Source organism: Phycomyces blakesleeanus (assembly GCF_001638985.1).
Source record: "Phycomyces blakesleeanus NRRL 1555(-) unplaced genomic scaffold PHYBLscaffold_12, whole genome shotgun sequence".
Taxonomy (NCBI): Eukaryota; Fungi; Mucoromycota; class Mucoromycetes; order Mucorales; family Phycomycetaceae; genus Phycomyces; species Phycomyces blakesleeanus.
The window spans coordinates 1,213,653-1,238,907 of record NW_017265145.1 but is presented as its reverse complement, the minus strand read 5'-3'; the positions used below and the strand labels follow the sequence as shown (position 1 = coordinate 1,238,907).

General features: G+C 33.3%; 12 protein-coding genes across 12 annotated transcripts; 6 read left to right on the top strand and 6 right to left on the bottom strand.

The window, feature by feature from the left end:
- Positions 1-1,670: 1,670 nt before the first annotated feature.
- On the bottom strand, positions 1,671-3,366 carry PHYBLDRAFT_65021 (hypothetical protein; the record flags this gene model as incomplete). The annotated part of the gene is made up of 5 exons (XM_018441389.1): positions 1,671-1,727; positions 2,256-2,438; positions 2,487-2,570; positions 2,666-2,773; positions 3,346-3,366. The coding sequence occupies 5 exons, from the start codon at positions 3,364-3,366 to the stop codon at positions 1,671-1,673; spliced, it is 453 nt and encodes a 150-aa protein (XP_018291090.1).
- Positions 3,367-4,511: 1,145 nt separating this feature from the next.
- PHYBLDRAFT_77911 (hypothetical protein) lies at positions 4,512-7,530 on the top strand. The gene is made up of 8 exons (XM_018443313.1): positions 4,512-5,178; positions 5,352-5,459; positions 5,595-5,664; positions 5,974-6,140; positions 6,258-6,318; positions 6,383-6,624; positions 6,703-7,012; positions 7,201-7,530. Exons 1-8 carry the CDS (start codon positions 4,750-4,752, stop codon positions 7,311-7,313), a joined length of 1,500 nt encoding a protein of 499 aa, XP_018291089.1. The 5' UTR covers positions 4,512-4,749; the 3' UTR covers positions 7,314-7,530.
- PHYBLDRAFT_134166 (hypothetical protein) lies at positions 7,502-8,306 on the bottom strand. The gene has a single exon (XM_018429625.1). It carries the CDS (start codon positions 8,245-8,247, stop codon positions 7,801-7,803), a length of 447 nt encoding a protein of 148 aa, XP_018291088.1. The 5' UTR covers positions 8,248-8,306; the 3' UTR covers positions 7,502-7,800.
- A 1,070-nt stretch (positions 8,307-9,376) lies between these two features.
- PHYBLDRAFT_65024 (hypothetical protein) lies at positions 9,377-9,827 on the bottom strand (the record flags this gene model as incomplete). The annotated part of the gene is made up of 2 exons (XM_018441390.1): positions 9,377-9,682; positions 9,732-9,827. 2 exons carry the CDS (start codon positions 9,825-9,827, stop codon positions 9,377-9,379), a joined length of 402 nt encoding a protein of 133 aa, XP_018291087.1.
- Positions 9,828-10,868: 1,041 nt separating this feature from the next.
- On the top strand, positions 10,869-11,494 carry PHYBLDRAFT_177681 (hypothetical protein). Its single transcript, XM_018437916.1, has one exon. It carries the CDS (start codon positions 10,896-10,898, stop codon positions 11,289-11,291), a length of 396 nt encoding a protein of 131 aa, XP_018291086.1. The 5' UTR covers positions 10,869-10,895; the 3' UTR covers positions 11,292-11,494.
- A 713-nt stretch (positions 11,495-12,207) lies between these two features.
- On the bottom strand, positions 12,208-13,060 carry PHYBLDRAFT_169303 (hypothetical protein; the record flags this gene model as incomplete). The annotated part of the gene is made up of 6 exons (XM_018436038.1): positions 12,208-12,303; positions 12,372-12,406; positions 12,482-12,524; positions 12,655-12,659; positions 12,822-12,889; positions 12,987-13,060. The coding sequence occupies 6 exons, from the start codon at positions 13,058-13,060 to the stop codon at positions 12,208-12,210; spliced, it is 321 nt and encodes a 106-aa protein (XP_018291085.1).
- Positions 13,061-13,262: 202 nt separating this feature from the next.
- PHYBLDRAFT_187296 (hypothetical protein) lies at positions 13,263-14,447 on the bottom strand (the record flags this gene model as incomplete). Its single annotated transcript, XM_018439361.1, has 3 exons — positions 14,034-14,447; positions 13,699-13,747; positions 13,263-13,356 (listed from the first exon to the last, which is right to left on the bottom strand). The coding sequence occupies exons 1-3, from the start codon at positions 14,428-14,430 to the stop codon at positions 13,263-13,265; spliced, it is 540 nt and encodes a 179-aa protein (XP_018291084.1). The 5' UTR covers positions 14,431-14,447.
- Positions 14,448-15,554: 1,107 nt separating this feature from the next.
- PHYBLDRAFT_134155 (hypothetical protein) lies at positions 15,555-16,382 on the top strand. The gene has a single exon (XM_018429624.1). It carries the CDS (start codon positions 15,609-15,611, stop codon positions 15,918-15,920), a length of 312 nt encoding a protein of 103 aa, XP_018291083.1. The 5' UTR covers positions 15,555-15,608; the 3' UTR covers positions 15,921-16,382.
- Positions 16,383-16,933: 551 nt separating this feature from the next.
- PHYBLDRAFT_74800 (hypothetical protein) lies at positions 16,934-17,670 on the bottom strand. Its single transcript, XM_018443035.1, has one exon. It carries the CDS (start codon positions 17,591-17,593, stop codon positions 17,198-17,200), a length of 396 nt encoding a protein of 131 aa, XP_018291082.1. The 5' UTR covers positions 17,594-17,670; the 3' UTR covers positions 16,934-17,197.
- Positions 17,671-18,604: 934 nt separating this feature from the next.
- On the top strand, positions 18,605-19,572 carry PHYBLDRAFT_134148 (hypothetical protein). The gene has a single exon (XM_018429623.1). It carries the CDS (start codon positions 18,636-18,638, stop codon positions 19,014-19,016), a length of 381 nt encoding a protein of 126 aa, XP_018291081.1. The 5' UTR covers positions 18,605-18,635; the 3' UTR covers positions 19,017-19,572.
- A 1,432-nt stretch (positions 19,573-21,004) lies between these two features.
- On the top strand, positions 21,005-22,996 carry PHYBLDRAFT_187292 (hypothetical protein). The gene is made up of 7 exons (XM_018439360.1): positions 21,005-21,171; positions 21,274-21,473; positions 21,695-21,725; positions 21,813-21,820; positions 22,070-22,169; positions 22,295-22,562; positions 22,737-22,996. The coding sequence occupies exons 1-7, from the start codon at positions 21,114-21,116 to the stop codon at positions 22,864-22,866; spliced, it is 795 nt and encodes a 264-aa protein (XP_018291080.1). The 5' UTR covers positions 21,005-21,113; the 3' UTR covers positions 22,867-22,996.
- Positions 22,997-23,289: 293 nt separating this feature from the next.
- On the top strand, positions 23,290-25,017 carry PHYBLDRAFT_146352 (hypothetical protein; the record flags this gene model as incomplete). Its single annotated transcript, XM_018431630.1, has 6 exons — positions 23,290-23,437; positions 23,693-23,822; positions 23,937-23,976; positions 24,133-24,357; positions 24,445-24,521; positions 24,612-25,017. The coding sequence occupies 6 exons, from the start codon at positions 23,290-23,292 to the stop codon at positions 25,015-25,017; spliced, it is 1,026 nt and encodes a 341-aa protein (XP_018291079.1).
- Positions 25,018-25,255: the final 238 nt, after the last annotated feature.

The window sequence follows — 25,255 nt, the reverse complement described above, 5'->3', positions numbered from 1 at the left end:
TGTTACAAGCAGCATTCAGACCTGTCCTGTCCTGTCCTGTCACTTTATTTTATCTTAATTTCTCTAGACACATCAAGGGTTATCAAATGATAGATTCCCGTTTCTGTGGATAAATTGCCTACAATTATCACACACACACGTACAAAATAATCTCAGAATATCATAGATTAGAACAGTCAGTGAACTAGTAGATAATCTACTCGGAAATCCGCCGAATTTCGGTTATATTTTATTATACTATTATTTTAAACAAATGAAATGAAACTTTTCTTCCAAAAAAGGGTTTTTTTTGGTCCATAGTGATGACAGACAGGCAAATATGCAGACAAACAATATATGTTGAATATTAAGGGAGGACAGAATGTCATAAATGGAAGATCTGGTCCCAAACAAACTAAAATCGAATGTTTCGCGTGAAATATCCAAAAAAAAACAAAGACAAAGACAAAAACCGGACCTTCGGGCATCATTTTCTCAAAAATCTGACTTATTTCGACATATTACGTCTGTTTCATTAATCAAAGCGTGAGAATTAACTATGTATTACTACTGCGGCAGGTTATGCACATGGTCTCGAACACACACGATCATTTCCCACTCGAATTATTGCACTTTATTTCGATGAAAATATTACTACTACCACCACCAATAATAAAAGTACATAGTCAAATAAAAGCTCAATTATAATACCACCAGTGCAATACTTGGTACCATTAGAGTGGTTCTTACTAACTTTATTTTAAGTCACATTCCATACATATAATTCGAGCAGTAGAAAATAACTAAACATGCACACTCCTACAGTCAGGCACTCAGATACATATTTGAATATATTATAAGAAATTATTTATACCTGAACGCATTTATGTCTTCGATATAACTCCAAAATTAATTATTCTTAAAGCCCTTACTAAATTATTGGAAGCAAGGTACGGTTAAATAAAGGCGATAGGTAACATGGATATAATACCCTTCGTTTGTAGCCGTATTATTTTAATCAATTGGCTTACATTACACTCTACTCATACCTTGGATTGTCTTGGCCTGGATTGTCTTGGCTTGTCTTGGCTTGACTTGACTTGACTTGATCCGGCTTGGCTTGGCTTATATTGGCTTGATTTTGTTTGTAAGACATAATCCCGGAAAACAAACAAGGTTATTACTAAAATATGAATATAAGAATAACCATGTCTTTTTTTCTTTTTATTTTACATATTGACTGCTTACAAATACAATTGTGAGACCAAGCTAAAATGATAAGATGTTTTAATATGCCCGATTTTGTCAGGTTAAATAAACATAAGCATAAAAAGAAAGAAGTAAACTATTAATAAATAAGCTTTGGTTCAATCTCTGAAATATTCCATATAACACCCAATACATTGTTCATTTTCTTGTGAGCCCAAACTCTCCAGAGACTATTTTAAGGATATTACCCTATTTACTTTGAATCTGGTGCATTTATCAGGATATATTGTGTAGTGCTTATTAATACTTTGGCATATTGTATTATATTTCAAGCCTTAGGATTATTTATTAATTGGTACGATACAACACGACACGATATGCTATTATAAGAAAAAATATTTGTAAATGTTTAGCGGTTCTGTACTTCTTTTCTTATTGAAAATTTTTATTAACCAAATTAAAAAACTACTAATACTGCAAGATCAAATTGATGATTTATTTAGGATCCTAGGGTATACATCTGACTTGTATTCATGAAACTAAATAGAATATAGTTTACATACTAAGCTCTATAAATTATATCGATTTAACAAAAAGATTATTTTTATCTTAAGAAAAAAAATCACCAAGACAACTTTAGATATGGTCGATTTAAATTCAAGTATATATTTGGAACAACAGGTGATAGTAAAGCTGTAAAGATCAGTAATACAAACCAAAAAAAAAAACTACCTTGTTTTATACATATATACATATATTTTTTCAATTACAAAGCGCGATATTTCGCAATATGATATGGTTTTTCCAAAGAAGCCTTGATTATTCTTGGCTGCCATAAATATCCTTATTTTTCCTTATATCACCTACTAACTGAAAACTTTTTCTCTTAATTGTATAAGTAATATAAATACCTTGAATAAAAAAAAAGGTATTCTTTTGCATATACTTATCCAAAATCATGTTTATCTAAAGTTCATTGGGTCCAAGTATCCCGATTCCTTCAGGAAACAAAAAGAAATTCTGTCAATTAAAACCGTTAATATATAAAAAGCTTGCTGATTGTTTACCCTAAACACCCGTATATATTTCTTTATTGGAGTTTCGTTTTCAAAGTTCAAGATCTTCACCAACACCAAAGAACCATAGCAATAATAGTAATAATAAAAGTTTAATTCAATGATATCTTTGATTTTTTGAAGTTTGTTTGAAATTTTCTTTAATTGATCAATATTGCTGTGAGGTGGCGATTTCTATGACGCATAAATTTACATTATTATTATAATTGTGCTTATTTTTACCTTTAGGATAATTAATATTTTTGTATGGCTAAATCTAATAAAAGTACTATGTAAGCAATCTATTACTCCTTGTAAACAGATAACCTACTATATTTTTACTTTATTTATTTATTTTCTTTAAAAAAAAGTGTGAAAATAATGAGTTCCCTTTTTGCTTTTGCTGTTTTTTCTTTCTTTACCACATTCCTTTTCTGGAATACGGCTGGCTGAGAATCATCTGAGTAGATCAAGGAATTTATTGTGAAAGACCATAGACTCCGCTTACATATCCGTGCTCGCAACTTCCACTTGAGATTTTTATTATATATTTGTATTTGGTTTATGTTGTGGTATATTTATATAATTTTCTATATATCCGACATATTTCAGTGCCGTATATATATGTGTATGTTTATGTGTATGTGTATGTGTATGTGTATGTTAAAAATGAAACTGCTCTCTAGAATACAGTTTCAAAATTCTACATCTAAGCAAGAAACACTAGCCCTAATCTTGGAAACGTCGTGCCATTGAAATCACCGCAAAATTGGCAAATTAAATACCGAAAATCAGCTATAAATCCAGACCTATCAAGTGAAATGTTGTTGTATGTGTAAGTAATATGATAAGGCACATAAATATCCACTATCTAACAGTTTTTTTTTTACAGTAATTACTCAAATATGGATCAAAATATCCCGTCTTTCTATTTTTAAGAAAACCGTTTACTGCTTTTTTTGGATATTGACATCATATAACGATGCTTGATCCCAAAGTTCACTCAGGATGTGCACCTAAAACAAAATCAAAAATTCTGGTTTTAATTTACAAAGTAAAATTTCTCAAAACATTAATCGAGAATATCCAGTGCCTTTCTGACCAACATCATACTGATATTCATGGAGATATCGATAGTTTTAAAAATGACAATATCGCTATATCCACCTATAAATTATATTAGGGGTTTCAACAGTCTTTTATTCTTTTAAACTTAAGCTTTGAGTTCTAGAGCAGTAACCAGTAATACGTAAAAGTTACTAAGTGTTTTTGAGTACCCTAAATGCTCCTTTCAGCCCTGTTAGGTATTGTGATAATATGATATAAGTTTAAAATATTATTGAAAGAGACAAAAACATTTGCATCAAGGTTTTATTAAATTTCCAAAAAAAAAAAAACAAATTTAAGCAAGGATGTATTAAAAGTTCAAAACTCTCAAATGTCTTCTTTCAAGAGTTTTGATTTTTTTTAATGGCTATAAATTAATTTCAGCCAATTATATTTTGAAAGTTAAACTCAATGCTTAAATTTAAAAGCTTAAAGGACTGTTGAAACCCCCTAATAGTTGTATGAACCCTATAAAGTTTTTGATGTATCCATATTTTAAATATCTATCAATACATTTCATTAATATGTTTTCTCTACTCTCTAATCATTCTGCAAAAGTTTTAGACACTCAAAAACATAATCATTATTTCTATATACACGTAAGCTTTGATCATCTTGGAACAATAGCTTTTGGTATTAGTTATTTTATGTATAATATGTATTATGTAGTATATATGGGGATAGTATCGATTGATTACTCAATGCAAGACCCTTCTTCGCTTTCTTCCATTGCCCGCTCCTAAAAGCGATGTGTATTGATGTAACTTGTGGATATTTATATAGAAAATAAATCGATATATCACTTAATTAAATGGCTTATAAATGATTTGCACATAAAACAAACAAAAAAACAAAAAAAAACAAGACGAAATAGTCTCTTTAAGAATGCACAAGAAGTATAATCTACCCTTTGTTTGTTATTTGTGTGTATGCTTGTATATAACTATTTTGGTCTAATAAAAAGCTACCTCCTTGTGCTCTATAAAAGAAAGAGTTTCTTTCTATCTTCTTCCTCTTCCCCTTCATATAAAGCTTTAAAATAGCGAATTTTACTTCTCCACACTAATGAGCAAATATACGTCACAACTTTTTTTTGGAATTTTTTTGAAGCCAAAATGAAAAGAGTAAAAGTAAAAGGGATATCGAATATCTAATGCTTTGCAATTCCCTTTTTTGTTTTTTCTTCTCTTGACATTTGAGTCTTCATTTTACCTTATTATTCTGTACTCGTGTGTGCTTGTACTTGTGTCCGTACTTGTGCTCTGATTTTGTTTGCTGTTTTTTCTTTCTTTCTTTCATATACTTTTAATATATCTATATATCTATATATCTATATCTATATATATATATATATAAATATAAATATATATTCTATTTCTTTTTAATTTGTGGTTTCTCGATGCCTTACAATCCTCCACGCCCACCTATGCATCCTGTGCCGTCCACACCATCTGCACGGCCTGCACAGCCACCTCACCAACCTCAACATCATCACTTTCAGCCAAGAGAGCTCTATGACTCGGCACCGTTCGATTCTCGATTCCCACCATCGTTTAATCACCGGCACCCACCTCACGACCAACATCAACAACGATTCCAACCTCACGACCAACAGCCGCGCTTTCCATCGCCTCAGCAGCAACATTATCGCAGGAGATCTCGTAGTCCCCCAATGTCGAATAGTCCAGGAGGATTTAGAAGAGGAGAACGAGGAGCTCCTCATTGGCAATCATCACCTTCAAATGACCGATATGAACGAGATGAACCACGAGATAGAATGGACCGCCGAGATGATCGGTTTAATCATCGCCACAATAATGACTTTGATGTAAGCGCATTAATCATTACATTATATAAATATAAATATAAATATATATTCTTCTTATCACTTGAACAAAGAAAAGATTCGGAAACTAAAGTTTGCGTATCGAACATGTTATTATTTCTCTACTTCTCTATCTATATCTTTATTACATATATATATATATATATATATTAAAGCATTCCAGGCGGTTTGACGATCGATCAGATAGACGGTCCCAAGAACCTTCCCCTCCCAATATCAATGTCGTTCTTCGTGGTCTACCTGATAATGCACAAGAAAGAGATGTAAGTTGTAATCATTATCTCTTTTTCTTTTTCTTTGCTTTTCTACGTTTGATATCTGTAAAAATATTCACTTACATATTATATATAATATCTATTGTGAATGCATAATCCTCTAACCTCGTTTCGTTCCTTAAGATTCAAAGAAAATTAGAGTCAATGGAAGCAAGTATCGACGAAGTGACATTGATTAGAAGCCGTGAAACAGGTCCAAAATACATTTTGATATCCTTATTATTAGTGCTATTTGAGAAAAATAGCAATCTTTTATTGTCTCTTTCAAGACGATGTTTCATATACATACATACATACATACATACATACATACATACATATATATATATATGTGTGTGTGTGTGTATGTGTGTGTCTAAAGGGATAAAAGATTGAAAATAATTATATGAATTGTACTGACAAAATTGACAAAATTGGGCTTATACAACATCTTGTCTCTACCTCGACATCCTATTATTATTTCCTCTTTTTTTTTCTTTTCTTTTTTGCTTATATATATTAGGTGAATCACGGCAATTTGCTTTTGTTCGGTTTACAAGTGTTGGTCATGCAGTTCAGTTCTTTGAAAGATACTTTCCGTATTTCTTTATGGGTGAGTACAGGGTCAGGATCGATTATTGTCACAAGAATGGTGTAAAGGACAATAAACTAGAGTGGAGATGTCAAAAGGTAAAGATAAAATCTAAATAAGAAAAAGAGATCGAGAGAGTGAGAGAGTGAGATGTACAATTGAAAAAAAAAACATTATACACACGCATACAGCTATTTATTTATTTTTCTTAATAGTGCAAGAAATTTAATGAGGACTACCGTCGTGTGTGTGTGGAATGCAGAGCACCCTATGAAAGTATGTTGTGGCTGTTGGTTATATCTTTGCTTAAATATATATATATATGTGTGTGTGTAATTAGGCTCTACAGCCCAGACACGGTCAAATGAGACAGAATCGATAGAAATCAATGATGGATCCAAAGACGTTTCGTTTACTCCTAGTAGCATGATCCTTATCCGAAACCTTGACAACCTCACAACTGAAGAAACCTTGTTCCAAGCTCTTAAAGAATTTGAAGGATTGCATCGTGTACTCTTGATCCGTGACAAGTTGGCAAAAATGTCGTGTGAATATGGCTTTGCCGAATTCAAGAGTGCACAGGTATATATATATATATATAAAATACTTTTGACTTATTTCAACTAATATTTATTTATATATGGGTCTAATATTAATTAGCTGGCTGCAAAGGCCATTGAAAGCATGGGAGATGAATTCAATGTCGATCGTCGTACAGTAAAGATATCATACGCCAACCCAGACAGTTTCTTGCCAGTTTATGTGGCATCTGAGTGGGCAGTGCGGGCCGATGTTCCGGATGGACTATGGGCGTATGGAGACAGACACTCTTATGCATGTGAATACTCAGAAGCACTTGTTCAGGAACGATTGAAAAAAGAAAAGGAACAGCAGGAATTAGAAGCAAAGCGATTACGAGAAGAGGAGGAAGAAAGAACAAAGAAATTGGAAGAAGCAATGAAACCCAAAGGTAAAAGGAAACAAAGACCTAGCCCTAGATTTGGATTTAGATTTAGATCGAGATTGACGATTGAAATCGATTTATCAATTGATCGATTGATATTATTTTATTGCTTTATTATTTTTACTGTCATTATTACTCTTTTATTATCGCTATCGTTATCGTTATTATTATTTTTATTTATTATTTTATTACAGAAAAAGAAAGCCTTGAAGATGATTTGGATGCCTTTTATGCAGACATGGGAGACTTCTTGTCAGATGAAAAAGATGGTAGCACGGATATATTTTCTGTTCCAAAAGCAAAATAGTAAAGAAAAAAAAAGACTCGTTTTTATTATCATTATTATCTTTCACACTTACACACACTACATAATACAGTGCAATGCAATACAGTGCATTATGGTTCAAGATAGTACACTAAACTACACTAAATTACACTACAGTATAATACACACACACAAATTAAAGGCTCTTATTAAGAAAATCAACAATAATTAAAAGGCCAAAAATGATTGTTACTTATTGATTTATGGTCACGATAATGAATATATACATATATGATTCTTGTGGTAACATCAGGAAGAGAAAATAAAGCAAAGAAACAAAAAACATGAAAAGGAATATGTAAAGTATAAAAGCAAAAAGAAGAAGAAGTCAAGAGGTGGGAGGATTAGGATTTTTTGTTACTTTTTTTTTCCTTTGTGTTTTTGAATTAAAGATTCAATTGTGCACATATGAGAAAAAGAATGATTTGATTATAATAATGAATTGAAAGAGCTTTTGTTTAGTTTAGTTTTACTTGGAAGAGGTATACTTGGTTACGGCCTTGGTACCCTCGGAAACGGCGTGTTTGGCCAACTCCCCGGGAAGGATAAGACGGACGGCGGTCTGGATCTCGCGGGAGGAAATGGTAGAACGCTTGCTGTAAGCAGCCAACTTGGAAGCCTCGGTGGCAATGCGCTCAAAGATATCGTTGACAAAGGAGTTCAAGATGGACATGGCCTTGTTGGAGATACCGGTATCGGGGTGGACCTGCTTGAGAACCTTATAGACATAGGAGGAGTAGGTTTCTTTGCGGACTGCTCTCTTTTTCTTGCCATCAATAGGTTTGTTCACTCTAGTCTTGCCGGTAGTTCTGTTGGCCTTTGGTACGACAACAGTAGATGCAGAAATTATTGTTGATGTGGTGGTTGTGGTAGTAGTGGTAGTAGGGTTAGAAATTGCGTTGTTCTTGGTAGACATTGTTGCTGTTATTGATATGTAAGCTGTGAATAAGCTTGCAAAAAAAAGGAATTTATGAAAAGACGTGTTAAAACGATTTGCTTTTACTTCCGTTTCCGTTTTTATTTTATACTGCACAGAAAGAGGTGACTTGATTCTGATTCAAATTCAAATTCCGCCTATATGTATGTATATCTAATTATATATGCTCGAAGTACTAAAGGAAAAGACAAAAAGGCTTTCTATTTTTTGCTTGCGTCATACTCATCAAGTTGAGATGTAGAACGCTCATCTTCCGTCGCTCACTCGCATTTTTTTTTGGATTTAGCAATGGAAACCCTTTGTGAATTCAAAACATTTGGTCTAACAAAAAAAATCCCTCAATATAGACTAGTACCTTTAGAAGGAAACGTCATCGTAACTTGTAACATCAAGAGGCTGTAGATTTGTGTTAAAGTAGTAGGGAGGTTTGTACAGTTTTGCTTTTTCACTTGTTTCCAACTTACTTGATAGTGTCGTTAAAGGCTCTAATTTATTGCTCCCAAAAAAAAGAAATAAGGACAAATTATGTCTCACATAGTTTTTTGCCATATTCCGTTCATCTTTTGTCCATGGTACATTGAATAAATAGGCTATGTCTCCCTGAAATATATTTACAGTAGCTATAAATTGTGCACAATATAGAGAAGACATACAAACCCTGTATTGTATCTTTAGCTAACCTGTCCCAAATTGTGTGACTGATCCCAATTCTTTTTTTGGAGAAGTGTAAGCACGATATCATCTTTTTTTATTGATAAGATTATAAAAGGAGTTTGTTGAGGCAATCGTCGATGTGACCTGCAGAATGGCCGATGAAACCAGCAAGGTCCTTCCTTGTAACTTGGATGCATGCTTCGGTAATTAATTGTGTTAAAGTTTTATTGTCCAAGAGTCTGCCTCTCTTGACCAGGTTTTTCACACATGCCCAGATCTGTTCAATTGGACCTAGTTGAGGGGAGTGAGGTAAATAGGCGCAGTTGTAGCCTTTTTCTTTGATTAGCGCTTCAATTTTTTAATTGCTATGGATGGGGGGCATTGCTCATCATCAAGTAAACCCCTTTTATTGATTTGTATTTGTCGAATTCATTCATCAAGCTCAGCAAAAATGCTACACATAATGATCGGTGTTTGTTCCGGTGCCCATTTTTTTCTTTCCATCTTCTGCATGTTGTCGTTTCTTGTTTGATGGCGGGTTTGGTTTTCGCACGGTTATCTTGACAACTCCATGAATAGCCATCGCACCCATAATTGTTGCTGACCTGGCTCGAGTAACGGGAACGACAGTTACTGGCGCTCTAGCCTTGAGAGCCCATTCATAGCTTCTTTTCGAGTTGATGTGGAAGACAAATTCATCAATAAAAGCGTAATTCGTAAGTCCATGGCCGTGTCTTGGTATTTTATTGTCTAGTCGTATCTCTGTTGAGTGGTTTCCGGTTTTTTCACTCGGTTGCTTGTAGCTGTACTTTCTTTGAAGAGAGGTTGCATTCGCTTGCCATAAAGTGCTGTACTAGCGAATTTCTAAGCTCCAGGCCTAAGAATGCATTCGTTAAACCGCCCATGAGGTTGCTGACGGTCGCTGTTACATTTTCGTCGACATAATTAATGGAGTAGCCTTTGTGATATGCTGTTAATAAGGTAGGCTTGGGGCCGCGTTTTTTTTATATATTTTTGGCATAGGAACTTTCTTCTCATGATCATCTCTGTATGTCTTGGCCCATGATTGCCTAGTGTGTGTTTTGACACCGACTTCACGAGCTGGTGCTGCGGTGCTCGATAATTTTTCTTCAACCAAATAAAAAGATATCTTTGCTTGTCCGCGTACGAATTGCTTGGGCGCTCTGTTGGATTGTCCGATATTTCAATGTCTTTAGTCGCTGCAGCTTTGCCCTTGATTCTTTTTTTTTGACGTCTGGCTAGATCAAATGTACCTGGATTGCGTTATTTGTAGCCTGACAAAGTTACCGGGCTCTCTAGTTCATCAGCACCATTCTACATTTAAACATCCATGGCTTAGTTCTCTTATTAATCATAGTAATTTCCATGACCATCTGCATATAAAAAACTCGTAGACATTTAAAATGATAAATAAAAAAAAAGAAACGAAATGATTTTTTTTTCTGGCAGGACTGTCGAGTAAATATTGGTATTTTAGCTGATTTACTTTTGTGAAAGGCGCCCAGAAATTCTCGGCAATGGCGCAGATATTTTTTTTTGGATAGTGGGACGAAAAACTTTCTGTGCAACCGCTAAATTTCTCCAATCTAACTGTACATATGGCTGTATACGCTCACCAGGCGTGTTAACACGAAATTAACGCGAATTTTGGTCGAAACAATTTATTTGAAAACATATTAGCAAATAAAAATATTTTTCTTTAAAAAAAAATTAAAAAAAAGTATGGGGGGGGGGGGGGGGGAGTGAAAAAGAGAAATTTTAGTTTAATTTTTTTTATATATTATATTTGTTCGCGTCTGTGCCACGCGTCCAACAAAAATCCCAAAAATCAAGCAAGAAAAAAAAAAAAAAAAAATGGCGGGGTTTTAATTGTTTTATATATATTAATAAAATTTCCAAACCCTCTCCTCTGCTCCAAACACAACACACTCTTTCAAATAACAATAACAAATATGTCTGGAGGAAAATCTGGAGGAAAGTCTGCTGCTGGTGCCAAGTCCCAGACCCGCTCTGCTAAGGCTGGTCTCCAGTTCCCTGTCGGTCGTATCCACCGTCTCTTGCGTCGTGGAAACTACGCCCAGCGTGTTGGTGCCGGTGCTCCCGTCTACCTCGCTGCTGTCCTTGAGTACCTCGCTGCCGAAATCCTCGAGTTGGCTGGTAACGCTGCCCGCGACAACAAGAAGTCTCGTATCATCCCCCGCCACTTGCAGTTGGCCATCCGTAACGACGAAGAATTGAACAAGTTGCTCGGTCACGTCACAATTGCCCAGGGTGGTGTTCTTCCCAACATCCATGCTACCTTGTTGCCCACCAAAACCAAGAAGGCCGGTGTTTCCCAGGAGGTTTAAAATAATGATAATCAGCGTATACACACACACATATATATAATTCATTTAACTACTCATGTAAAACTTTGTCAATTTGCAACTCATCATAATATTATTCTCGCATCCTTTTTATTTATTTGTTGTGTATTTGAAACTATTGTACATATTTAAAATAAAAATAAAATTAAATAAAATTAAAGACCTAAATCCAAAATACATACAATATTGCATACAGTCAAATTATTAAAACGACATCAATAGGTAGAATACAATAGCATTATATGGATATGTTATAAGGTTTTCTTTTGGTATCTGATATAAAATATTCGCAATAAGTAAAAAAGAAAGGCATGTCTCTTTATAAATTATATATATATATAATACATATTCTGTATTGAACTAATGCTTGTTGTCTTAATTACCAAATTCATCAAGTGTTGTGTTGTGTGTTGTAGTGTGGTGTGGTGTGGAGTGTTTGTGTGATTGACTGTACATATCGCTGTATTTGGCAGGATTGTCAGTAACACAACGCTATTCCTAATTTGGGACGTGAATAAGGTTGTGGTTGCCATGACAGCAATCAAATACTTAAAATATTTATCACACTCAAAGATTTTTTTTGTAAACCTTAAGATTGTTTTTGGAATAACGCACTATTCTATAAACAGTAGTCAGGTTGGCCAACAAACCTTCCTTATATAGAATACATAGCAGCCGTGAGGACCCCCCAACCCCCTCCCCCCATTTTGTGAAATGGCCAAAAAATGTTCCTCATTTGTAAAATCTGTATTATGTAAAATCTTGTCTGAAAAGGTTTGAAATTTTTATTTGAGAAATAAATTGAGAAACAAAAAAGCGCAAAAAAGTGCAGAACTAAAAATTAGAGCAAAAATACCCTTGCAATACTAAATAATAATGTAAACAATATAAGAAAAAACTATGTAATAGCCCAAAAATTGTAGTAGTAACGACTGTTTACTACGATGGGAACGGAGGCAGTAAAGAAACAGCAACATAAGGAGAATATCAAAAACTATAGAAATGAAGACAAAGATTAATATTAATAATAAAATGGGACATGTTCAAACATTGAAATCTTACCTCTTGAAAGCAATAAAGAATAGATTCCACTATGACTTACCTAAAGCAAAAAGAAGCACAAAGTTAATAATAGAAAAACAAACTCAAGCTATTAAGATAAAGATATTTACCTTCGCTAAAGAACACAATGGAGCTACTCAAAATGACCGTAATCTAGAAAACAAAAGTATTAGTAAAGGCTTTATAAACCTATAAATGTACTCTGTTCAGAAAAATACCTTGTTTCAAAGTAAAAGGGCTTCTAATAACAAAGTAGATACATATTATATTTATTAGTACTTACTTGAACTAAAAATGAAAAGAAAGAAAAAAGAAATAAAAGAAATATACTAATCCTTCAGTTAAAATGTCAAGTGCGTGATGTCGGTTGGGATTTTTTTTGGGGACTTAAAGTTTTTTTCTTGGTTTTTATTAACTTAGTATTTTTTTCTACAATACAACAAATTTTACAATGAGTGGGAATAATCATGGTCTTTACAGATATTTTTGTAGGTATTGGTCTGATACGGTGCAAAGTACTAAGAAATTGATATTACAAACAGATGAGAGGGAAAAAAACCATAAAATAAGAAATTAGAAAGCTTATTCCAAGAAAAGTCTTATCACCATGAATACCTTGACTGCTGGCCTTCGCAAGTACGAAAGTCTTTGGTCAATTCTGAATATCTTAAGCCAATAAAATCTCTCATTTTTCTTTTTTTGCATTTGCTCTGTCGCAAAATATATTTTTTTCTTTTTCTCTGTCACAAAACTTCTTTTTTTTATTTTTTTCTGTCGCAAAAGGGTTTATTCTCTTTTGCTCAGTCGGATATAAAATATTTTTGCGCAAAATCTACCCAAAATAGTCTAAGACCCTTTTTTCTTCTGCTTTTCTTATTTTTATTTATTTATTTACAAGTAATCAGTCAATTGAAATAGATATTTTCGTTTGAGTAACTGTCTGAAACTCAAAACTTCTACGTATTTTTTATTTTTGAGCTTGAACCTTATTACAGCCAATAAGCACCCTTAACTCAAAATTTGGCCAAAAAAATTACCATAAACAGGTCAAAAGTCTTTGGGTGTGATATATAAATAGATTTCTAAAGTCGGTTGCAGTACACTTTTATATTGATACTAATTTTTATGATATACATATAGTGTAGAGAATGTCCTGTAGTGTAGTGCAGTGCAATGCAGTGCATTATACTAACTGTCTTTTTTTTCATTTACAGAAAAGAAAAGAAAGCATGATATGATATGATATGATATGTGCATTCCATTTCTTTATAATTACCTAATTTATCTCAACTCCCTTTCTTCTTCATCATAATCATTATCTTCTTACTTTTCTTTACACAAGTCACACAGTAATTGTGACGAAAATTTCTTTGTGCCTTTGAAGAATAATAGTGAACATGAGATTATTATTATTAATTTCTCATTTTTTTTTAAAAAAAAAAAAGAAGAAAAAGAATGATAAAGCGAAACAAATTAACAGGAGAAAAATAACATTAGAATATAGAATAAAATAGTTTTTTTTGTTAAAAAAATTGTTGGTGCAAAGTGAAGAAGAAGAAAAAAGAGGTTAGGGAAGGAGGAAGGAGGGAGGAATGGATGATATTGTTATTAAAGTAATTATAAAACAATCATATATATATTTGAATATTTAAGAGCGTTCACCACGGAGACGACGGGCCAACTGGATATCCTTGGGCTGGATGGTGACGCGCTTGGCGTGGATGGCAGCCAAGTTGGTGTCTTCGAAGAGAGAGACGAGGTAAGCCTCGGAAGCCTCCTGAAGGGCACCGATAGCAGAGGACTGGAAACGCAAGTCGGTCTTGAAGTCCTGGGCAATTTCACGGACAAGACGCTGGAAAGGCAACTTGCGGATCAAGAGCTCAGTAGACTTCTGGTAACGACGGATCTCACGGAGAGCAACAGTACCAGGTCTGTAACGATGGGGCTTCTTGACACCACCGGTGGAAGGGGCGGACTTGCGGGCAGCCTTGGTGGCCAACTGCTTACGGGGGGCCTTGCCACCAGTAGACTTGCGAGCGGTTTGCTTAGTACGGGCCATTTTATGTTATGTGTATTGATATGAAGAAAAAGGGATAAAAGTGGTACTGAAGTAGTAGTAGAAGAAGAAGAAGAAAAAGAAGAAGCAGAAGGTAAAGTTTATTATTATTTTATTTTATTTTTTTTAAAAAAAAGTTCCTTTTTTGTGTGACTCGGCTTCAAAAGCGTGGCACAAAATAAAATACATACATATATATATTAAGTACTTGGTAGCGTCCATAATCTTTCAAAGTAGAGAGGTTTGTAAGTGAATTGATAGCCATATATGGTCAACAGAAGCTATGTTGAATACGAAAAATTATTTTTAAAAAAAAATTAATTTTTTTTTACAAAAAATATTTTTTTTTATATTTTTTTTCTTGTTTTTCTACACACGCTGAGTTCGCGATGTAGTTCAAACACGGTTATAATCAATGTGTGTGAATATTGATTGAAAGTAAAAAATAAATGAAAAAAATAAAAAAAATTGTAATGATAAAACAAGTTTATATATATATATGTTTGTTATTTAAAAGAAGTATAATTTTGAAGCAAGAATATATATTAGCTTTATGAATTAAAATTATGTAATTTAATATAATATATGAATTGTGTACGTATTAAAGTGAACATTCTAATTTTATTTTTTTTAAAGTTGTCATGGTGATAAAGAAGTATTTGTGTATGTGTGTATGTGTACACATAAATTTATATAAAATTAAGGATCCGCCATCACGCTACACCGCGTTTTTTTTATATCTTTTTTTTTATCATTTATCAAAAATGTACATAACACAAGGTTTGATGAGAGTCAATGTAGTCAATACACACAGACAATATACATACAATATACATACATAATATTTATATATTTAGAAAAAATGGGTAAAAAAAAAAAATCCAAAAAAAGAAAATAAAATAAGCAAGTAGATTAGGTAAGTAATGAAGATAAGTTTCGTGACGAATTTTTTTTTTTTTTTTTTTTTTTTTTTAGTTTTTTTTACGGGTTTTTTTTTAACAATTTTTTTTTGGCTGTTTGGTTGGTAAAGTAATTAATTAATTGATTGATTGATTGATTTTTCTATAAAAGTGTGATCCGATCGACTGCCGGTTCTAACTTTTCTTTTCTTTTTCTTCTTGTTATTTTCAAAAACACCACTCTACCCACTCACACTTTCTTACTTACTTCTATATACTAAAATGACTGGCCGCGGAAAAGGAGGAAAGGGACTCGGAAAGGGAGGAGCCAAGCGTCACAGAAAGATTCTTCGTGATAACATCCAAGGCATCACCAAGCCTGCCATCCGCCGTCTCGCACGTCGTGGTGGTGTCAAGCGTATCTCTGGCCTTATCTACGAAGAGACCCGTGGTGTCCTCAAGGTCTTCCTCGAGAACGTCATCCGTGATGCCGTCACCTACACTGAGCACGCCAAGAGAAAGACCGTCACCTCCCTCGATGTCGTCTACGCTTTGAAGAGACAGGGTCGCACTCTCTACGGTTTCGGAGGTTAAGCAACTACCAGAACCAACATCATCACCACCATCACCACCACCACCACCAACAACAACAACAACAACAACAACAACAACAATACAAACGTTCTTTTTTTTATAATACGATTATAATTTGGCGTCTCTTTCCTTGCACAAAATAATCCACCTTAACTATCTCTCTATTTCATGCAATCTATCTACCCATCTACCTATCAACCAACCCATCACATCTATGTATCTGCCTGTCTGCCTGCCTAACTGTCTTTGTAGCAGCAACAGTAGTAGCAGTAGTATGAGAAGAAGATATTTTATTTTAATTTTATATATTTTTATTAACAACAATTCCATGAAACTTGTTTCAAATTATTTTTAATTAATATATTTAACCTTGTAAATAACAACTCTACATATTTTATATGTGTTTGAAAGTGTGTATTGTGTATCCTAATGTTGATCATATATAAATCGCTTGATCTAAATATTTCTTACAAGCGTGTGTGAGTGTGGAAGTGTACGTACATACTGATTGCTATTGATTAAATTATAAGCGACTTTAGGTCTCATTCTATATTTTTGATATTTATTATACTTTATATATATATTTCATTCTTTTAATGTATTTTAATGTACAAAAATTCAGGTAAAAGTACGCACTAGCTATAAGGCTTATATACATACCATATAGCACAAGTAGATCACATTATGTAAAAGTAATATATACATATAGTATTTCATTGTAAACGGAAAGAAAGAAAGAGATAAAGAAAATATTCAAAATTACAAATCGTTTGGAAATATAAAGTATGTAAAGTTAATTCTTTTCAACAGGCACCTTTTATATATGTAGCTTTATAGATTTCCTTTCACTACAATACATGATAACAGCCGAATAAATCTTACAGCCAAGAAAAACCAAACCAAATAGGCTGTTTTGTACATATGAAATGTATGCGTGTGTTTGTGAGCACTTATCTATCTTGTTGTCATTATTGTATATCTCATCATTTCAAATCACATTTTAGGCAAGCAATAACAGTAGCAATGGTAAATAGTAATAGTAGTAATAATAATAGTAATAATAATAATAACAGTAATATAATAAAAATCAACAAATTCTAGGACAAAATGTCTCTAAGAATACATATATAAATATATATAAATATATAACATGTTTTGTGTTTTGTGTGTGGTGTGTGATGTTGTATAGGAATGGTCTTGACTTGACTTGAGTTGAATGGTGGAATTGGGTTGAGTTGTGATGTAAATATGTATATATATCTATATGAGATGGGAATTTAAACCTCCTGGGAAACACCGGCCTTCTTGGTTTTGGTGGGCAACAAGGTAGCATGGATGTTGGGAAGAACACCACCCTGGGCAATTGTGACGTGACCGAGCAACTTGTTCAATTCTTCGTCGTTACGGATGGCCAACTGCAAGTGGCGGGGGATGATACGAGACTTCTTGTTGTCGCGGGCAGCGTTACCAGCCAACTCGAGGATTTCGGCAGCGAGGTACTCGAGGACAGCAGCGAGGTAGACGGGAGCACCGGCACCAACACGCTGGGCGTAGTTTCCACGACGCAAGAGACGGTGGATACGACCGACAGGGAACTGGAGACCAGCCTTAGCAGAGCGGGTCTGGGACTTGGCACCAGCAGCAGACTTTCCTCCAGATTTTCCTCCAGACATATTTGTTATTGTTATTTGAAAAAGGTATTCGGTTTAATAAGCGAAAGAAGTGTGATTTATATAATTTCTTGTTATATAAAGAACAAAAAAAAAGGTGAAATTTGTAAAGGAAAAAGCCAGATTAGCTTATATATATATATTTAATAATAATCACACACATATTTTACACACAGCTTGCCTTTGTTTCTTTTTTTGGACAGCAAATCAACGTCACAGCAAACTTGTATTTTTTTTTTAATTCTGTATTTTCCTTGTTTTTTATTGGCCAATAAAAATTAAAATTAAAATATAGATTTAGATTACTCGATATGGATACTGAAAAAAAAAAATAAGACTTGAAGATTTTTTTTTATTTTAAAAAATATTGTTAATAACTTGAATAAACGCGCCAGTATATATATATTTTTTTTTTACTTTTTTTTTCAACTTTGAAATTTTTTATTGACTATAATTAATAAAAAGCGTGCATTTACGTGACTAAACGTGTTAGATTGAATAGTTTAATATATATTGACACGGTTTAGAAGTAGTTGAATGTCTTTATATATATGAATTGCTTTAAAAAAAAAGAATCAATCGCGTTGAATTTATTAAGACAGCAGTCACTTGCACGAGTTGAAGCAATTTTTTTTTCTTTTGGTTATTTTTAATTTAGTAATTAATTTATATTATATGTAAATATGTAGAGAGAAAGGGGTGAAAGCTCATATGTAGTGTATCTGTAGTGCATGTGTAGCATAATGTAACAAAAATAATATTTATATAAGAAAGATTACGTAGAATTGGATATGTTTGCTATGAATTAAGGTATATATACATTTATTTATAATATAACATAATGTGTTTGAAAATCTACGCGATTTTCTGCGCGTACGACCCTGCCAACCAATTTTTTTTGATTTAATTTTTTTTTAAGAAAAAAAAAAAAGAATAAAAAAAAAACCAATTTTTTTTTCTTTATATAAAAAGGGAAGCTTGATTTAGTGGGGGTTTATTTTTTTTGCAAAATCCCGAATTTTATTTTCATTTTCTCATCATCATAATGGCCCCCAAGACTGATAAGCCCGTTGTTGCCGGAAAGGCCCCTGCCAAGGTTGTTGAGAAGAAGGTCAAGGCCGATGGAAAGAAGAAGAGAGTTACCCGCAAGGAGACCTACTCCTCCTACGTCTACAAGGTCCTCAAGCAGGTCCACCCCGATACCGGTATCTCCAACAAGGCCATGTCCATCTTGAACTCCTTTGTCAACGATATCTTTGAGCGCATTGCCACCGAAGCTTCCAAGTTGGCCTCCTACAACAAGCGTTCTACCATCTCCTCCCGCGAGATCCAGACCGCCGTCCGTCTTATCCTCCCCGGAGAGTTGGCCAAGCACGCCGTCTCTGAGGGTACCAAGGCCGTCACCAAGTACACCTCTTCCAAGTAAAGAAAGAATGAAACAATATCAAGACGCACAACAACCCAAAAACCCAAAAAACAAATCAAAAAGCGCAAAAAATCAATATCACGAAAAATAAAAACGCATCCAATTAAAATATCACGAAAACAATCCAACCCAACCAGTCCAACCAGTCCAATCCAATCCAATCCCAAAAAGAAAGAAAGAAAGAAGAAAAAAAGTCAAACAAATTGAAAAAAAGGCAGGAATATACATACATTAACGATAACGATAATTATAATAATCATAATAATAATCATAATAATATCAATGTCAATACATTAATAATACATAATACATAATAATAATTCAAAAAACCTTGCAAAAAACCCAAATCAATTATCAACGTTAACGATGAAGATGACGGCGAAAACAACAATTGATGTATACAAAAGGAGTACTATATTGTCTTTATATTTATTTCACTTTTGTATAATGTACATAGCTATAGATATATAATATATCAAGCAAGCAAGAAAATGAAAAATAAAATAGAAATGCCAAATTTGGCTATTTAAATAAATGTGTTCACTTGAAGTCAAATATATGAAATGCAGCTTATTTTTGAGAGGGTAGAATAAGTCAATATATTGAAGGATAACGTAATTATTTTATGCAACAATTTTTATCTTAATTTGATAAACCTTTTTCGTTTTCGTTTACTTTTTGCACAATAAGTTGGAATCTTCAAGAACTGTAATTCATCAAATCACTCTACCAATTTGATAGCAAATGAAGTGATTAAGTGGGCCAACAAGCAGTATATATACTGTAACGGTATAATATAGTAAGAAAGTAAGGAGAAAGGGAGAAGGAAGAAAAGGAGTTCAATGCTGTTTAAAGAATAACCAAAAACGATATAAAATTAAGGTTAAAAAGATTTATATTAATACAGTCTTTTACATCTATCTATCTATATATATATTTACTTTCCTAATCAATTAATTATCGTCATCATCATTATCATCATTAGAAAGAAAAGGGCTAAAGGTCATTTCTGTAACTAAACCGGATAATTTGGCCCCAAGAATATATTGGAGTTCTCATGATATCATTTCTTTTCTTCTTCTTATTATTATTAGTATTTCTCTTTCGGCTTTGGATATAAAGAAGTCCATTAAAGCTTTATCTTTATATGTCTTTATATCTATTTAAACTTTCTTGTCGGTGTAGTTGTGTTCCTGTGTTCCTGTGTACCTGTTTCCTCTCTGTAGATTTTTATATTTAAAAAATAATAATCAGACAAAGAAAAATGAAAGAAATAAATAAAGGGCATTAAGTGACGTGAGTCTATTTTATAAAAAGGACCTTCTATTTATCCAGACCAATCATAATTGAGAAACTTTAGCCAAGCAAATAAAACATAAAATAATCACATTCGGTTCTGCCCAAAGCCTTTACTTTCTTCCTTTTATTCTTCTTTTATTCTTCTTCTTCTTCTTCTGTGTCGTACTCTTGCTCTAATAAGCTCAGCACGGCTCAGCATATATCAGTTCATACAAATTAAATAATATATATATATATCCAAAGAAGCATCCCTAATTATAAAAAAAGAAGAAGGAAGAAAAGCTTGAATTCCGGGGTTGGAAACAAAAGTGAAGAAAGCAATATAAATTATATATATCAAAAGGTCCACAATCTCCGATAACAAACCCAACTTACATTCCTATTTCAAAAGACTTCCATTTTATTGAGCCTATCAAATTATATCAATATACTATCTGTTTGCCTGTCTATCTACTATGTATATACATATGTACTATTCTGCTTACTTGTCCGCTTGTCTGAACAACCAATAACTAATGGCCAATAGCCAATGGCCAATGACCAATGACCAATAGCCTGACTAACTAGTTGTTTGCCTGTCTTGTCTGCTATCTTATATATATATATATTATTTTTCTATATCTATTATTAGTCTATTTATGTTAACTATTTAATTCCTCTTATTTCCTCTCTCTCTGTCTCTGTATCTTAATTATTTTTATTTATTTATTTATATATATATTTTATTTTATCCTCTAATTTTATTATATATATTTTTTACTTCCTTTTACTTTTCTACTTTATTTTTCTATCTACACCATGCTCATCAAGGAATTCCGTGTTATCAACAACTGTACTGAGGCAGAGTACCAAGTTGGTGAGATGATCTCATTTATAACAACATTCTATCTCCAGTATTAACATTTCAAACCACACAATACCACATTACACATTTCTTCTTTTGTCTTTCTCATCTCAGCACAATTATATGCCACTGCAATGGCTTCCAAGGAACAGACTGGTGGAGGTGAAGGTGTAGAGGTTCTTAAGAACGAACCCTATGAAAAGGAAGACGGCGAAAAGGGTCAGTACACCTACAAGATCTTCCGATTGGCTTCACGAGTACCATCCTTTGTTCGTGCTGTTGCACCCACTGGCTCGCTTGACTTGTATGAAGAGGTAATACTCATTAATAATCGTTATAACTTTAAATAAATAAATAAATAACCCTATAGTTGGGGTTTATTGGGGTTACAAGAATATTGAAATTTCTAATACAAAATAATAAGAATTTGGAGAGAGAGAGGGGGGGGGGGTTCTCTCTTTCTACATATATTTATTTACCTAATTACTCTTCTTTTCTTTCTTCCAACATAAAACATCTTCCCAAAAAAATCTAGGCATGGAACGCTTATCCTCATTGTAGAACTGGTGAGTTGGTTTCTTGCTTAGAGTGAGATTGTGGTCTAAGCTTTATATTTTATACTTATATTTACATGTCATCAATCTTCACAATAGTTCTCAAGGTATTAAAACACGAATCAGGGAGAAAACAAGAAAACAAGGGGAAGGGGAAAAGACAAGGATAAGGACGAGGACGAAGATGAGGACGAGGATGAGGATGAGAGAAAGGGAGGGGGAGGAGGGGAAAATGAGGCTAGATATGGATATGGATGTTTGTGTGGAGGTGGATATGGAAGTAGAAGGGGTATTTTGTTTGAGTGGTTACTTATTAGTTATATATTATTCCAAAACAATACCAATCGGGTGTATAGAATGGCTGGATGAAAGACAACTTTTCGATTGTTTATGAGACACAACACGTAAACAACTCTCGCGGTGAACTGCCAAATGCATTAAATATCCCAGAAGCTGGTGAGTAGATTAGACATGTATTGTGTATTGTGCATGGGTTTATGTGTGGGAGACGTGTACAACATATACTTGTTTGTTTGTCTGCTTGTTATAAAGTTGATATTAATTCTTTGCCTGTATTAAAGATCTCAAGAAGCGTGAGATTGTTATGATTGATGTGGCCAACGACAAGATTGATGCCAAGGATTACAAGCCAGAAGAAGATCCCAAATTGGTTAAATCTGTAAAGACTGGACGTGGACCATTGTCTGAGCCAGATTGGCAGAAGAAGTGCGAACCTGTCATGACCTGTTACAAGCTTGTTTACATTGAATTCAAGTGGTTTGGTCTTCAGACAAAGGTTGAGTCCTTTATTGCCAAGGCAATCCATAATCTTTTCATCAAGTTTCACAGGTAATTAAATTACATTACATTAAATTAAATTAAATTAAATTACGACATGATTATTTCATTGTGTATGTGCGTATATGTGTATGCGCACTACTTACAAACACACACACACACACACACATATATATATATATATAACTCTTTTTATTTATTTTTACTTTCTCTCTATATTAATAGACAATTGTTCTGCTGGACTGACAGCTGGTATGGCATGAGCATCCAAGACATTAGAGATCTTGAGGCTCAGATTAAGAAGGATTTGGATGTCAAGATCAATGAAGGTGCACCAGTCACTCTTGATAAATAGAACTCAAAAATGAATAATGAAAAAAGAAATGAACAATAGTGAACATTGAAGAAAGTAAAGAGATAGAGATATAAAGAGAGAATATTTATACATGCATCTCTGTGTGTATCTGTGTTGTCTATGTATGTATAGTCTATAGTGTGCTGTGTATGCATATACGTGTTTTTAAAGCTGTATGCGTAAAGGCATGTGCAACATAAGCACGTGATCTGTACAAGCCCCAGGAGCCTATTGTAAAAACAATAGCCTTGTCTATTTACACACTGACATATCAACCCTTGTGCGGAGACAGTAGAATTACTTTAATTACTCGAATATATATATATATATATATACGTTATACACTTTACACACTTTATATAACTTTTTATTTCCTATACAAAAAATAATAATACCAAAAAAAAAAAAAAAAAACAGAAAAAGATGTCTAGTGTACAGCTATACGTTTGGTCTCCTGCTCTCGATGCACCTTCGATTGACCCAAAATGCATTGTCGCCGAAGCCTATCTTCGAATGCTCAACAAACCATATACAGTTGTTCATTCCAACGATCCACAGACAAGTCCCACCGGTAAATAAATATATATATATATATATATATATATACCATGTCTTTCTTAAATAACAATAAATAAAAGAACATAACATAAAATAATACTTGCTGTAGAACAACCTTGAAAAATAATAGTAATAACAGTAATAATAAGAATAAAAGAGAGAGAAAAAAGGTTGAATATTTGTTCACTGTGTGTACAAACAATGATCGGTTCTTGAGTGCATGGTAATAATAATAATAAATAAATAAATAATAAAAAATGATTTCAAGGTGAATTACCCTTGTTGAAGGATGGTGCAGTGTGGATTGCAGGTCTTGATCGCATCATTGCTCATCTTACCAAAAAGGGAATCAATGGCAATTCGAACCTGAATCCCGAACAAAAAGCCGATTCACTTGCGTAGGTTTTCTGCAATATATATATATATATATATATACGTGTGTGTGTGTGTGTGTGTGTGTGTTATGTTTCTTTATGCATATATATATATATTAAATGTTTAGATTATGATAGATATAATTCCTTGGTTCAAGAGAAACTATACGACATCATGGTAAATATAATTATTATATATATATATATTTTTTTTTTAAAAAAAAAAGACTATAAAAACTACAAAAGTACAAAAGAAAGAGATAATAAATCAATTGATCAGTCAATGAAATAAGTAATTAATTACATATATATATATATATGCGTGTGTGTGTAGCTATTTACTTGGTATGCAGACATGACAAACTTTGTCAAATCAATTAGACCCATCTATGGCCAAATTCTCTCGTTTCCTTCGCGTTACCTTGTTCCAATTCAACTGAAAAAGAATGCCCAGGCACGTCTCGCCAAATATAACATCGAGATTATCGGAGACGATGTTGAATTACCACAAAATGAAGTCGAGGAAATGAAGGAACTTCAACGTACAGGATGGCACCATGTAAAAATCGTTTAATCAATTAATACGAATAATTGTGATTAAAGAAAATATTTATGCTGTAGACTAATATGATTTTTGTGAGATTAGATGTATCAATTAGCAAGGGATACTTATGGTACATTGGACAAAAAGTTGGGTGACCAAAAGTATATGTTTGGTGATGAGTAAGTTTACAAAAAATATATGAAATATTGCTTAACTGTTTGCTTGATCAATTGATTAACTTAATTATAAAATTAACAAAAAAAAAACAGGCCATCCACTCTGGATTGTGTCGTATTTGGATACCTTGCCCTTCACCTCTATCCAAACCTTGCCCACCGTCGACTACAACACATTCTTAAGCAAGAATATCCCCGCCTTGCTCAATATTGCGATCGCTTCAAGGACACGTATTTTGCTGAAGACCAGACACTGTCTAGTCCTGCTGCAGATATCCCCTCTACCTGGAGTACTCTGTTGTCCAACCCACGCAGCTTCTTCTCTGTCGTCAAGGACGAATTCAAGCCAGAAGACTTGTCACAGAACAAGGAGAAGAAGAAGTCGGATGAAGAAATCGATTTCGAGCGTAAAAGAGTGTGGTCTATTGCTGGAGGTGTCACTTTCTTGTTTGCATATGTAATTTTTAACGGTATAGTCAGTGTCGAATTAGAAGATTAATAAATCAACAAAATGCATACATAAATACATAAATGAATAAAACGAATATAAGTTTTAGTAGCGATAGAAAAATTATAACGTAGACAATCATATTTTGAGAAAAACAGTAACAAAGGGAGATAGAAAATAAACTCTTTTAAAAAAATACTTCTTTATTAAATTATCTTTATGTGATCAAGAAGTGAACACCGAAAAAGAGAGAGAGAGAGATCTATATTTGCCAAGCTATAAACTTTAC